The sequence below is a fragment of the Esox lucius genome, chromosome 3, assembly GCF_011004845.1.
Source record: "Esox lucius isolate fEsoLuc1 chromosome 3, fEsoLuc1.pri, whole genome shotgun sequence".
NCBI classification, from domain to species: Eukaryota; Metazoa; Chordata; class Actinopteri; order Esociformes; family Esocidae; genus Esox; species Esox lucius.
Genome location: NC_047571.1, coordinates 12,117,921 through 12,131,568, shown reverse-complemented (window position 1 = coordinate 12,131,568; position 13,648 = coordinate 12,117,921). Strand labels below are relative to the sequence as shown.

At 46.9% G+C, this 13,648-nt stretch overlaps 1 protein-coding gene across 2 annotated transcripts; it reads left to right on the top strand.

The window, feature by feature from the left end:
- Positions 1 to 53: 53 nt before the first annotated feature.
- On the top strand, positions 54 to 13,353 carry LOC105022719 (E3 ubiquitin-protein ligase RNF31). Of its 2 annotated transcripts, XM_013139696.3 has the most exons (24): positions 54 to 180; positions 358 to 383; positions 581 to 782; positions 2,326 to 2,472; positions 2,667 to 2,822; positions 2,925 to 2,981; positions 3,146 to 3,320; positions 3,413 to 3,572; positions 3,778 to 3,920; positions 4,134 to 4,306; positions 4,386 to 4,619; positions 4,928 to 5,272; positions 5,447 to 5,632; positions 5,888 to 6,094; positions 6,482 to 6,655; positions 6,932 to 7,030; positions 7,189 to 7,278; positions 7,362 to 7,476; positions 11,115 to 11,227; positions 11,538 to 11,648; positions 12,203 to 12,251; positions 12,369 to 12,465; positions 12,590 to 12,755; positions 12,844 to 13,353. In XM_013139696.3, exons 3-24 carry the CDS (start codon positions 582 to 584, stop codon positions 12,892 to 12,894), a joined length of 3,249 nt encoding a protein of 1,082 aa, XP_012995150.1. In that variant the 5' UTR covers positions 54 to 180; positions 358 to 383; position 581; the 3' UTR covers positions 12,895 to 13,353. The 2 variants fall into 2 exon arrangements, with proteins under 2 accessions (XP_012995150.1, XP_012995154.1); XM_013139700.3 differs by having other exon boundaries at positions 54 to 383; positions 3,781 to 3,920.
- Positions 13,354 to 13,648: the final 295 nt, after the last annotated feature.

The window sequence follows — 13,648 nt, the reverse complement described above, 5'->3', positions numbered from 1 at the left end:
GGAAATGTATGTGTCTACTGCAGTGGCTTTACGACGTTTCCTCAGTCCCGAACCATTTTGGCTCTCAAGATCTCCGAATCAGAATGAGATTTTGACACACAATGGCGACGCACGGGGTGTAGTTTTACTGCACGAAGCTGAATACGGCATTTTTCTCGCAGTTGTTTACATTCACAGCTAGTAATGCAGCTACTTTTCGATCCCGTTACTGCTTGTTTTAGAATAAGATTTTATGCATGTAACAGAAGTAATATTGTGTTTTAACTAACTGGCCTGCGTTGACATAATTGGGTGACATGGTGTTGTGAAAGCTCCGGCTTTTGAATGAATTGACATCTCATTGTGAATGTCTGACAGGGCAGACTGCTGAACGAATACACTGGGTAAGCTACTATATTTATACTAATTTTAGTGTTGCTACGTAAATGCAGTTGGCTTTAACACTGTTAGAATTGTGACTTCAAAATCTAATTGGCTGCTCATTGTGTTGTAACTGTCCTGCAGATTCAGTAAATCATTGATGATGATGGTGATGATTATAATTATGATGGAGATTGATGATGATATGTCGCTTCTCCAGGATGGCCAGCACACTTTCAGATCAGCTAGAAGAGATACGATGCCATGTAGAAGCCTGTCTGTATTCCACTGGCTCAGTGCTGGAGGTCCGGGCAGGAATATCAGCCATGGCCAACATACCCCTACCACCATCTGCTAAATACCGCTACATTGCAGCTGAGACGATGATCACTGAAAACAGCGTTGGTAACAACAGAAAAGAAGTACGTTTAGTGTATCAAGCACACAAAATATCAATGTCAATATTGCAATATTACCCTCACTCAGGCTATGTCTCAATTGGAATATACTTTCCCTCTGTTTCTATTAATTGTGCTCATGTTTTTGTTCCATTACGTTCTGTAATAGTAACTCAATCCATTACAGGTATTTAATCAAGCCCTTTTACATCAGCATTTTTACACTGTGCTTATGCAGATAATGAGGTTCAGACACAAAAAGATGTTGACTTAATATTGATTAATAACTCCATAGAAAGTCAGGAACCTTGGAAGAAACCTAGAGGGGAGCTGAGCTCTGGTGCATGGCCACTCCTTTTCTAGTTGTGGTGGGTGGAGACAATAAGAGTACATTACCTTTTAAAGCCAAATCTTTCAAGATACAGCTCTGGAAAAAATTAAGAGACCACTCCTAATTTTTCTTAAATCATACATGTATGGTAGCCATTCCATTTTAAAACAGTGCAAGTAGTACCTCAAAGCTAATTTGAATGAAAAAATAACTATTCAGCATGACAAAAGAGTAGAAAAGAAAAGCTTTGAGTGAGGAAAAGAAGGGTTCAATTATGGCTTTACTGGCAGAGGGATACAGTGAACGTCAGGTTGCTCCCATCCTGAAAATTTCAAAAATGCGGTTCATAAGAACAAGGTCAAGCAACAGACATTGGGGACAACAAAGTTGCAGATTGGCAGAGGGTGAAAACGACTGTCCACTGACTGAGATGACCGTCAACTAATTTGAATGTCACTCAACAACCGTAGGATGACATCAAGTGACCTACAAAAAGAATGGCAAACAGCAGCTGGGGTGAAGTGCAGGGCGAGGATGGTTTGAAACAGGCTCCTAGGGGCAGGGCTGAAATCGTGCAAAGCTAGGAAAAAAGCCAGGTCAATCAATGTGTGGATGGAGGACCACCAGATCAAGACCCTGTCATGGCCAGCCCAATCTCCAGACCTGAATCCCATTGAAAACCTCTGGAATTTGATCAAGAGGAAGATGGATGGTCACAAGCCATCAAACAAAGCCGAGCTACTTTAATTTTTGTGCCAGGAGTGGCATAAATTCACCCAACAGCAATGTAACAGACTGGTGGAGAGCATGCCAAGACGCGCGAAAGCTATGATAAAAAATCAGGTTTATTCCACAAAATATTCATTTCTACAAATAAATACTCTAAATGACTGTCTTTTTATTTGAGAGTAATGTTGTCAGTATTTTATAGAGTAAAAAAAAACTGTTAATTTTACTCAAACAAATATCTATGAATAGTAAAACCAGAGATAATTTTGCAGTGGTCTCTTAATTTTTTCCAGAGCAGTATATTGAAACATTCATATGTCCCGCAGGGCAAAACCTCCCTCCTCTGAAGTAAATGTAAATGTCATGTGACATTTTGTAACCGAGCATTAAAAAAAGTATGGTTTAATAGGGAGCAAAACGTTAGGACCTCCACGGGAGAACGGAAAGGAGTTCAGAGGTTGACGCCGAATTGGCACCGCCCGTTGTGTCTTGCTTGTCTCTTGCCAGACCATAGGTTCCCTGCAGAGACTGTCCACAGCACTGAACATCCTGGAAAAGTATGGCTGTAACCTGACCAGTCCTAGTAGGCCTAAGTACTGGCGCACTGTCAAACACAACAACCCTGTCTTCAGAGCAACGGTAGACGCCATCCAGGTGAGGAGGTCTTCAGGTGCAAGTGCATTAGGCCCTGGGGGGTGACATTCAGCCTGCTGGTATTGCCTCGACGTCGGCCTAGCTCATAGTGTTGAATAGTCGGCTGCCTTCATCGGCGTTCGTGCTACCAGCTGTTACGTCGACGGCTTTGCGTGAAACCCTCTCTCCTTTCCCTGACCCCGGTTCTACCGCAGGGAGGAAGGGCGGTGCTCTGTCTCTATGGTTACTCCAATCAGCAGCCGGACGGCCTGAGTTTCCCCGATGAGGTTGTGGAGCCTGACGCCGAGAAGGTTGCGGCGGTCACGTTGGAGATCATGAGCCTGCGCGTGGAACTGGACATGCTCGTCAAGGTCCGGACCAATGGCGCTGGCCCAGTGTCCCCTTTCTGATTTACGTCAGACGCCTGTGAGGTGGGTGTACGTACTGAGTCTGTGCTGTTGGTGTTTCGACAGGAGGCTCATCCACACCCAGAGTTCTTTGAAGCAATCGTCCCCTCGCTGAAGGATAAGGTACTTTCTGCGGTTTTTCATGGCTGTCATAAGCTGTCCACTACCTCTCTGCCTGATGGTTGGTTCAGCCCGGTAGCCTGTATTTAACTCAGGCAGGTTTCATGTCTGTGCGGGTTTGTGTCTGGTACTGTCCACTGCAGAGGAATTCTCCTGTTTGATTCCAGGATGATCTGGGACCCATGTCTGACGCGCAAGCTTTCCCCTCCAGCCTGAGAGAGAGCCAACCCTTGTACATGTCTCTGGCCTCCTTGTCTCAGTCTCCTAAAGCTGCCAGTGCCTTTATTCCAGTACGGACCACCAACGCCTCCACCTCCACCTCCATCTCCACCAGGCACACAGGTTGTCTGTCTGTTAGTGTGCTGTTTAGTGTGTGTATGTCATGTGGCCCAACTGTGAAATTCCTCTTATCTTGTTTCTGTTCCACACTGCAGACAACTGCACTATCTGTGGTATTTTCCCTGTGGCTGCCCACTGCAACTCTTGTGTCCAGTGGCTGTGCACGGAATGTGACAGACTGTACCACTCCTACCCAGAACGGGCTAATCACCACAGGACTGTCATCACGTCCTCTAGAATACGAAAGAAGCACAGGTAAGACGTGACCAGTGACACTAATTGAATAGAAAAACATGTTAAGATGTGAAAATTGAGACTAAATAATGAAAAAAAACAGGTAAGTGACCAATGAGACTCAATAGAAAGTGCAAAAGGGATGTTTCCAAAGCTGGCGGTCTTTGCTGAAAAAGGCTGCTGTCTCTGTACACTCGGTGGGCACTAGAATCACTTCCTCTCCCAGCAGCAACGTCTCATCATGGCATTGTACCCACTGCACACGGGTCAACTCCCTCCAGGATGTTCTGTGTGAGACGTGTGAGAGGCCGCGCCTGGCCTCCTCTGGCTCTGCTAAGGACGAGTCCCCACAGCCGTTCGCCGTCACTGGTGAGTTCACACACACACACACACACACACACACACACACACACGACCAACCGTGTTTGCGTTTCAGAACCAGGCCTTATCTGCACTGCCACACCTGTATGTTGTTGACTAGCTTGGGGGGGGGGGGGGCTTGGGTGCTGTGTAAAACCTGTGGGTAGTCATTGTTTTCCCTACGCTCTGTGATGAGTGCCTCCTCTCTCCTTACGTCATCAGAGTGGCGGTGTAAAAGCTGCACGGTGGTAAATGCCGGCAACAGTGTCCTGTGCCAGGTGTGTGAGCGGCCCCGCCTGGCCACCAAGCCTCCCGCAACCCCCACTCGCCCCCCCCCAGCCCCCAAGAGGCCGGCTGCTCCGGTGCTGGGTATGCCAGGAGACCCAGACAGCCAGGTACTGTTTGTTGTTCAAATGGAGTTTCAGTGACATTGGTTGGGGAGGCCGTGGTTCTGACTGTACTTTCTGGTCACAGTGGGTGTGTCAGTTCTGCACCTACGTCAACTACACTCCAATGTCGACGTGTGAGATGTGCGACCTCCCACGCCCGGAGCCCGCCAAAATGCCCCACAAACTCCACCCTCCGTCCCAGGTCAAAAGGGTCCCTGTGCTGTCCTTCAAACCCAAAGACCCGCCCACGGAGGACCCTGATTTGAGAAGACAGAAGCTGATGAGGGAGGAAGGGCTCAAGCTAATCCAGCTTATTAGGGTGAATGAAGGCACTCTGTTTTATCTGTAATATGGTGTGTAATCACATTACCCCAGTACTTGTTAGATTACAAGCTGTTAGTGACTTTAAGGCTTTGATTCAGAGACGCATTTTGTGCCATTGCTGGACAAGTTAGTGTAAAAAAAGAAAGAAAAAGACAACAGATTTGAGAAGTCAATGTGTGAAAATAAATTACATAGCCTGCTCTCAGTTATTCATACATGTCTTGAGTTTACAGCAGCTGAGGCTTAGGAAATATGTAAATAACACATTTTCCTCCTTGCCTCTGTCTCTGATCTCTTCCTCAGGATGGGGAGAAGAAAGGAGTAAGTCCAGAAGAGGTGTACACAGGCATGCGTGTCTCCGGGGACAACAACATCCTCCCCTGTGATTGGCTGAAATCTGAGCTACCTCACCTGCTGGACCAGATCTGTGCCATGGCTGCGTCGTTCAGAGCAACAGACCTGAAGACCGGACAGAACCAGAACGGACTTACCAACGGCGCCGGCTCCGCAGAGGACCCAGGTGCAGGGGACGAGCGGGCCGCGGGGGGAGTGACCCTGTCCAGGGCAGAGGCCAAGATGGCCTGGCTGTCAGCAGGGGGAGACACTGAGCGAGCTGCTAGGCAGGCTGTCAGAGACAGACACGCCAAGGTGAGAGGCTACTCCGAACTGGTTTACTGCTTATAACACCGGCACCTGTATCCCTCTGGTGACAGCTGAACCCGTTTCCCAGATTAGGCTCGGTCCAGGACTAATCTTATATGGGATATTTGCCACCTATTTAGGGGAGTAACCTCTGACGTCTCACGTGGTCGTCTCTGGCAGGTGAAGGAGCTGTGCTCCCTTGGCTTTGCCGACGAGGCGCGGTGTCAGGACGTCCTGAGGCAGAGTGGCGGAGAGCTGCGAGGGGCTCTGTCTCTGCTACAACGCCCCCTGCTGGAGCCCTTCCACCAGCGCATGTGGAGCGACGAGCCGGAGCCGCCCATCGACGTCAACCACCCCGACAAACAGGTGGGACGCCCGGGGGCTCTCTGACCTGCGTCTGGATTCAACTGGAGCCGCGTTGGCAGTAGTCTGCACTCGACTGCCGCCGCGGGGGACGCGTTTATTTACCAGACACTTTGTCTCCCGTCTCATGTTCAGCAACGTTTTCCGGTTGAAAGGGGGATTTCTTTCAGCTGAGGGTGGGTCTGCTGTTCGTCATGCCTCTGTGCTATTGGTGAAATGGTTTTTCCTTTTGCCCCTCCCTCTTTCCCCTGGGGTCAGCGTGTGTGCCGCAGGCTGCTGGCAGTGTATGACCTGCCCAGCTGGGGCCGCTGTGAGCTGGCCCTGTCCCTGCTGCAGGAGCGCAGCGCCCCCTACTCCCTGGAGGACGTGGTGCAGGCCGTGCGCGAGTCACATGACCGGGACTTCATCCGCCGGGTGCTGGCCAAAGAGTGTCCCATCTGCCTGTCTGAGTTCCCCCACAGCAAGGTGTGTGCGTGTGGATCTGGATCTGAAAAATTTTCCCCACCAGGAAAAATGTCTGGCTTAGGCGTTTGGTCAAGGGTTAAACCTAGAGTTGGACCTGGTGTTAGGCTCTGGGATTGACAGTTTCCGTCGTAGGCGTCACTGGAGAGGTGGTTTTTGAGATCAGTGGATCAATGCAGATAGCCATGTACCCACCCCCCCAAGATTTCTATCAATGATATTGCCATTATAGGAAACGAAAATACATGCGTACTCATTCATTACCCTGACCGCTGAAAGCACAATGGTTTGGCCTTCTCTGGTATTTCTCTTGCTTTAAATGATGTTTTTTTGCAGTATCATCTAACCCCACGTATCCCATCTCCCTCCCCTCCTCCCGCCCGGCTTCAGATGCAGTCTCTGACCTCCTGTCAGTGCTCGGTGTGCTGTGGTTGTTTCCAGCAGCACTTCACCATCGCCGTGAGGGACAAGCACATCAGGGACATGGTGTGTCCCGTCTGCTGGGAGCCAGACATCAATGACCCCGAACACCTGAACAGCTATTTCTCCACCCTGGACATCCAGGTAGTACACGCCAGGGAGCACAGCATCACACAGCATCACACAGCATCACACAGCATCACACAGCATCACACAGCATCTCGCTCAGACGGGCTCTTTGAACAGATGACAAACAGAAGGAGACGAGTGCAACTTAGGATTTCCCAGGTTTTTCTTCCTTTCGGGATGTCGCTGTCGGTTTAGTCTCATGAGATCAGGGGTTTTCTGGGTCTGTTCAATATTGTGTGTGATGGTAACCCCCCTGCATTAATATTCCCGTGTGTCTGTGTGAATTCACAGCTGCGGGAGTGTCTGGAGCCAGAGGTGTATGATCTGTTTCATAAGAAACTAACTGAACAAGCCCTTATCAAGGACCCCAAGTTTCTCTGGTGCAGTCATGTGAGTTCAAATGACATATCATTTTGTATGCACATGCTTGTATGTAAAGGGAAGGATGTTCAGTTGTTTGTTTAGCGTTCTCATTTGATTATCCACACTGGATGAGAAGTCTCGAAACGCATCAGAAAAACATGTCCTGTCGCTCCTCCAACCCGTAGTGCTCCTATGGTTTCATCTATGACGGGGACCAGCTGAAGGTGACCTGTTTCCAGTGCCGGAACAGCTTCTGCGCACAATGCAAGAAGCCGGTAAGTGACAGACATGAACTGCATAGAGATGGGGAGAGCGGAGCGTTTTTGTCAGTGTGTCGTTCCTCCGTTCCTGCCTCTAGTGGGAGTCTCAGCACACCGGCCTCTCCTGTGAACAGTACCAGTCCTGGAAGAGGGAGAATGACCCCGAGTACCAGAGGCAAGGCCTGGCCGGATACCTCCGAGACAACGGCATCAGTGAGTCACACGCACCTTTTCAAACACCTCCCCGTCGGGAGCTGCTGTAGCGTTCAACCAGGACAGGCTCGTTAAGGCGAGAACAGCCTGACGCTTCACCAGGCGTTGGAGCTTGACAGAGATCCAGTTAGTCCCGGATCATCTTCTCAGTTCATCTTCCAGTACATTTCATTGACATAGTGAGGACTGTGTAGGCCTTCTGCCTGAGCTGACCCAGCTCAACTGAGCGGTTGGAAGCCGCGACGTCCGTCACATCACCTCTCACCACTAAACATTGGCCGCTGTTGAAAACATAATAATAATAATACTGACGACTGTGCTCGACATGTTGGGTCGCTCCATCCTGCCTTGATTGAATGTGGGAAAGATAGATGAGTAAATAAACCGAAATGGGACGGATTTATTTACTGTGTTTATGTACATGTTATGCTTTATTAGTCAGAGGCTGAATTCAATCCCATGCTGCACTAGTATGTGTCCTGGAGGCAAAGGCACAGACTGAGGACCACTCTGGGCCACGTTATTGCCAAAAAAAAGGATCTTTCCATATTGTGTAGTTTCTCTGTCTCCTGAAATTCATTGTTGAAAGTTTATTTACATCTTTAGTGATATGATTACCAAGTAAGTCTACTTCAATGTCAGACCACTTTATAGCTAAGCTACAGGGTATATAATGGGGTCTTTTAAAGAATCAGTAAATTATTTTGGAAACTTCTTAGTATTGTGTTTTAGTCCAGAGAGACCACCAATGATCTTAAATGAGACTTTTCAGTGACGTACCTTGTAGGTTTAATATTAATGTGTCATGAGCATACATCAAAACCTTTATTCGAAGCCTTTGATTCGCAATCTTAATTGATCTGATGAAGGAGCTAGCATGTCAATAGCCATAACTCATATGGTGACAGCAGACATTTCTTTCACTCCACTTGACAGTTAAAGTTTCTGTAACATTTTGATTATTAGCTATTTTAAATCTGGGATTAGTACCCACAGAATAAAAAACCTACCACAATAAGCATTTATTGACTGACCAGGTATTTACAGTGGGGAGAACAAGTATTTGATAACCTGCAAAATCAGCAGTGTTTCCCACTTACAAAGCATGTAGAGGTCTGTAATTTTTATCATAGGTACTCTTCAACTGTGAGTGACGGAATCTAAAACAAAAATCCAGAACATCACATTGTATGATTTTTAGGTAATTAATTAGCATTTTATTGCATGACATAAGTATGTGATACATCAGAAAAGCAGAACTTAATATTTGGTACAGAAACCTTTGTTTGCAATTAGAGATCATACGTTTCCTGTAGTTCTTGACCAGGTTTGCACACACTGCAGCAGGGATTTTGGCCCACTCCTCCATACAGACCTTCTCCAGATCCTTCAGGTTTCGGGGCTGTCGCTGGGCAATACAGACTTTTCACTCCCTCCAAAGATTTTCTGTGGCTAGGCCACTCCAGGACCTTGAGATGCTTCTTACGGAGCCACTCCTTAGTTGCCCTGGCTGTGTGTTTCGGGTCGCTGTCATGCTGGAAGACCCAGCCACGACCCATCTTCAATGCTTTTACTGAGGGAAGGAAGTTGTTGGCCAAGATCTCACGATACATGGCTCCATCCATCCTCAGGTCCTGCTGTGTAGTTCTGGGCTGATCCCTCACCTTCCTCATGATCATTGATGCCCCACGAGGTGAGATCTTGCATGGAGCCCCAGACCGAGGGAGATTGACCGTCATCTTGAACTTCTTCCATTTTCTAATAATTGCGCCAACAGTTGTTGCCTCCTCACCAAGCTGCTTGCCTATTGTCCTGTAGCCCATCCCAGCCTTGTGCAGGTATACAATTTTATCCCTGATGTCCTTACACAGCTGTCTGGTCTTGGCCATTGTGGAGAGGTTGGAGTCTGTTTGATTGAGTTTGCAGACAGGTGTCTTTTATACAAGTAACAAGTTCAAACAGGTGCAGTTAATACAGGTAATGAGTGGAGAACAGGAGGGCTTCTTAAAGAAAAACTAACAGGTCTGTGAGAGCTGGAATTCCTACTGGTTGGTAGGTGATCAAATACTTATGTCATGCAATAAAATGCTAATTAATTATTTAAAGATCATACAATGAGATTTTCTGGATTTTTGTTTTAGATTCCATCTCTCATAGTTGAAGAGTACCTATGATAAAAATTACAGACCTCTACATGCTTTGTAAGTGGGAAAACCTGCAAAATCGGCAGTGTATAAAAATACTTGTTCTCCCCACTGTATATATATATATATATATATATATATATATATATATATATATATATATAAATTCAGCTTTTTCTTATATTAAAGCCTTTTTAAAATATGCATTGAAAATCATCCCTAGCTTCTTAATGATTTGATATTGCTTGATTATTTCTAGTAGCTGTTGTATATTGTCTCCTATTTGTCATCCATGTAAAAAAGTACTTGCATCCAAATTAACAATTTCTGGTTAAAAACATTTTTGGATTCTGTGTGCTATGTATTTAGCTAATATTTTTGCTTTGCAATCTTGTCATCTAAGATACCTCCAATGTTTTAGATGTACTCAGTCTTAAAGCAATAACAAAATGTTGTATTTAATCAATAGTGAAATGAGCCCTTCTTGCTTATTACTTGAGTATTTAAAACATGCAGCTGACTGCATCAAAAACCTTTCATATCTTTGTTGTTTTTGTTCATTTGTTTAATGTGTTATTGTTTGGAAAAGGTCATTTCAGTAACCATCATTCAGTGAGTGCCGAGGAAATGGATAGGAGAACATCTGCTAGATTATCTGTAACAACCTTTTTTGCAGAATTCCTTTAATTAATATTTAGAAAAATATGTAATTTTTGTTTCAAATGCCAAAAGTTCAAGTTCCCTTACATTTTTCTTTGAGTTTGCTTCTTTTGTTTCTCCTTTAACTAAAATGGTGCCTCCATATTCTCATTTGTATTTATCTACCATACCTATACGAATAGTTCCTGTTTTCTTTTCTGTCAATTAAAAAATTGCCTCCCTGAAAACATAGATTACAACTTGGTCCAAGTGGAAATTCTGTTTTGCTTAGGCCGATTTGGATTAGCTTCTGGTCTCATTCAGTAGTGCTTTGACATTTTGCCCCACATGAGATGGCACCATTCATCCCACTGAGGATTAGCCTCTGAAGCTAAGAGTGGTCATTACCAGGATGGGAGATCAAATGCTGCCTGAACTGGTTTTGGAGTGCCAGTAGGGGGCACTCTTCCCACTACTCTAATGGCAGTAAAGGGGACATTGCCTTGTCTTTTTCTGATAGGATGTAACATAACGGGTCTCCTAAAGATCCCATAGTACTTCCACATGGTAATTTTATAGACTTCCTAAAGGCACAAGGATGATCATCAGAGTGATTTCCCTTTTGGCTCATGTGCATACTTGAAGGTCAGTGTAGGTCTTGTGTTTTTAGAGCCAAGCCTGTTACACCCAGCTGCTACACCCTTTCTAAGTCAATTTTGTAAGTACTTACAGTACTCTGTGATCTATATTCGTGGGAGTTAATAAGATGAGTTTAGAATGTTCCCTTGGTGCATAGTCAGGGCTACGTGTGCCGTCTGGGTGCCCGGGACTCATTTCCCTGACATATTTCCTCAGCCTGTCCAAACTGCAGGTTCCAGTATGCCCTGTCTAAAGGAGGCTGCATGCACTTCTGCTGTTCCCAGTGCCGTTATCAGTTCTGCAGCGGATGCAACAACCCTTTCCACACCGTAAGTCCCTCTGGAGTTACCGGATAGTGCTTATGTTACCCAGCGTGTCATTCCGCGTTCCTGCCAAGGACTTGAGTGTGTGTCGATTTCAATGTCGTTTCACTGCGAACCTTAGTCTCTCCATCCACCTCTCACTCAGCCGCTGCCTGTCTCTCTCTAAACTCTCTGTCTCTATCGCTCTCTCTCTTTCTCTGTCTCTGTCTCTCTCTTTCTCTCTCTCTCTCTCTCTCTCTCTCTCTCTCTCTCTCTCTCTCTCTCTCTCTCTCTCTCTCTCTCTCTCTCTCGCTCTCTCTCTCTCTCTCGTCTGTAGACATGTGCAGTGATCCAGTGCAGTGTGACAGGCTTGCATGCCCATCACCCACGAGACTGTCTCTTCTACCTGAGGGACTGGGAGCCTGGCAGGCTGCAAGCCCTGCTGCAGGTAAAGACTCACACTCCCCCCGGGGATGCAGAGACGGCGCCGCAATCACCGTTAGCCCCGGCTAATGCTCTTACCCCACCGCTAGCCCCGGCTAATGCTCTTACCCCACCGCTAGCCCCGGCTAATGCTCTTACCCCACTGCTAGCCCCGGCTACAGCTCTTACCCCACCGCTTGCCCCGGCTACAGCTCTTACCCCACCGCTAGCCCCGGCTACAGCTCTAACCCCACCGCTAGCCCCGGCTACGGCTCTAACCCCACCGCTAGCCCCGGCTACGGCTCTAACCCCACCGCTAGCCCCGGCTACGGCTCTAACCCCACCGCTAGCCCCGGCTACGGCTCTAACCCCACCGCTAGCCCCGGCTACGGCTCTAACCCCACCGCTAGCCCCGGGTACGGCTCTAACCCCACCGCTAGCCCCGGCTACGGCTCTAACCCCACCGCTAGCCCCGGCTACGGCTCTAACCCCACCGCTAGCCCCAACCACGTCACAGCCCATTTCACTGTCAGGACATCTGTGTCACAGGTTAAATGTTCAGTTGTCTGTGCGTTGCAGAACAAAGGCGTCGCGTTCAACACCGACACCCCTCCGGGGATTCAAGCAGGTGACGTTATGTGCTCTTGAGATTTTTTTCCCCCTCAGTAAATCTGAAGAAATGGTAAGACGTACTAATGTGTTCTCTAACACACCCATGTGTCCCCCCCCACCCCCCCACCCCAAGGGCTGTGCGGAGTGATCGAGCAGAAGGATGAGGGAGGGCTGCAGACCGATTCGGCCTGCGGGGCTCAAACCCAACCCGGCCACGCCGGACTCTGCGAGTATGTCACCTCTCACTGCCACCGCCACAGGACTCAAAGGCCTTAGTTAAGAATAGACCGCTCCCGTGAGGAAACGCGCGGGCATGCACAGCGCCTAACTGGTTTCTGCCTGTTTCTATTCCAGAAAGCACTACAAAGAGTACTTGGTGAGCCTCATCAATGGCCATTCCATCGATCCGGCACCTCTCTTCAATGCCAACGAGCTGGTTCTGGCCTGTCGGAGGTATCAAGTGGATGACTCCAGGAGGGAGATGGAGGAGGACGTGACCTACTATTCTCGGCTACTGGAGGTGCACTTTGATCTTGTAATTTAGGCTTGTCCTGGTTTTGTGAATATTTAGCGTCTCGGTTTGACCGTTTTTATACTTCTTATTTCAGAAAATGATTGATGAAGTACCACTCGGAGACAAGGTTCCTCGGAAGAAATGAAAATCTACTGATCTGCTTGTTTGCTTTCCACAATCAAGTGGTATTACTCATATTGAATGTTGGGATTTTGACTCAATCAAGTGGTATTGCTATGTTGGGATTTTGACTCAATAGGCCATTAAATGTGATTGCATCATCGTTACTGCACACCACTCTACTGAACCCAACGTTATGTCCTGATGATTGTGTTACAGTTGCTTATGAATCTATTTTGGGTAAAACACCCAGCTGCACATTATTCAAATATGATTTTAGTATGAGCCTGTGTGTGTGTTTGTGTTTGCATGCGTGCGTGTAACATTTCAAGGCTCATTGATGTCAGGTTTACAGATTAAATATCCAGTGATATTTAAAGGCATCACTTTGTTGCAAGCAGTCTGTAGGGGCATGCTCTTAACAGTGTCCTATCAACTATGAAGAAAAATAATCCAATCAGTCAATAAACAAATGAAAGGTCAATCAAGCGCCATAGTTTTCTGTCATGTTATTCATCCTTAAATATTCCTGCTGTCATTTGTGAACAAATGTATAGATGCATTTTGCACTTTCCGTAAATGATCCCTGTTTAATCTGAAAGAGATTGAAATGTTAAATATGCTTTTGTACACCATACCATTTAATAGGATTTTCAACATTGCGGAACCAGTTTCATTTACGTAACCTTAAGCCTACCATTTTCATTTTGAAAATACACTGGACAAAAGTGGGTTACACTGTGGAAAAGCGCTTATTACAACTTATTTTGTCCAAGCGC

Excerpts from the sequence above, each read along its gene's own strand:
- LOC105022719 (XM_013139696.3), top strand. The coding sequence starts at position 582 with ATGGCCAGCACACTTTCAGATCAGCTAGAAGAGATACGATGCCATGTA. Across the intron at positions 2,473-2,666 it reads CAACGGTAGACGCCATCCAG|GGAGGAAGGGCGGTGCTCTG; the intron begins GTGAGGAGGTCT and ends GTTCTACCGCAG. Across the intron at positions 12,466-12,589 it reads GGCCACGCCGGACTCTGCGA|AAAGCACTACAAAGAGTACT; the intron begins GTATGTCACCTC and ends TTTCTATTCCAG.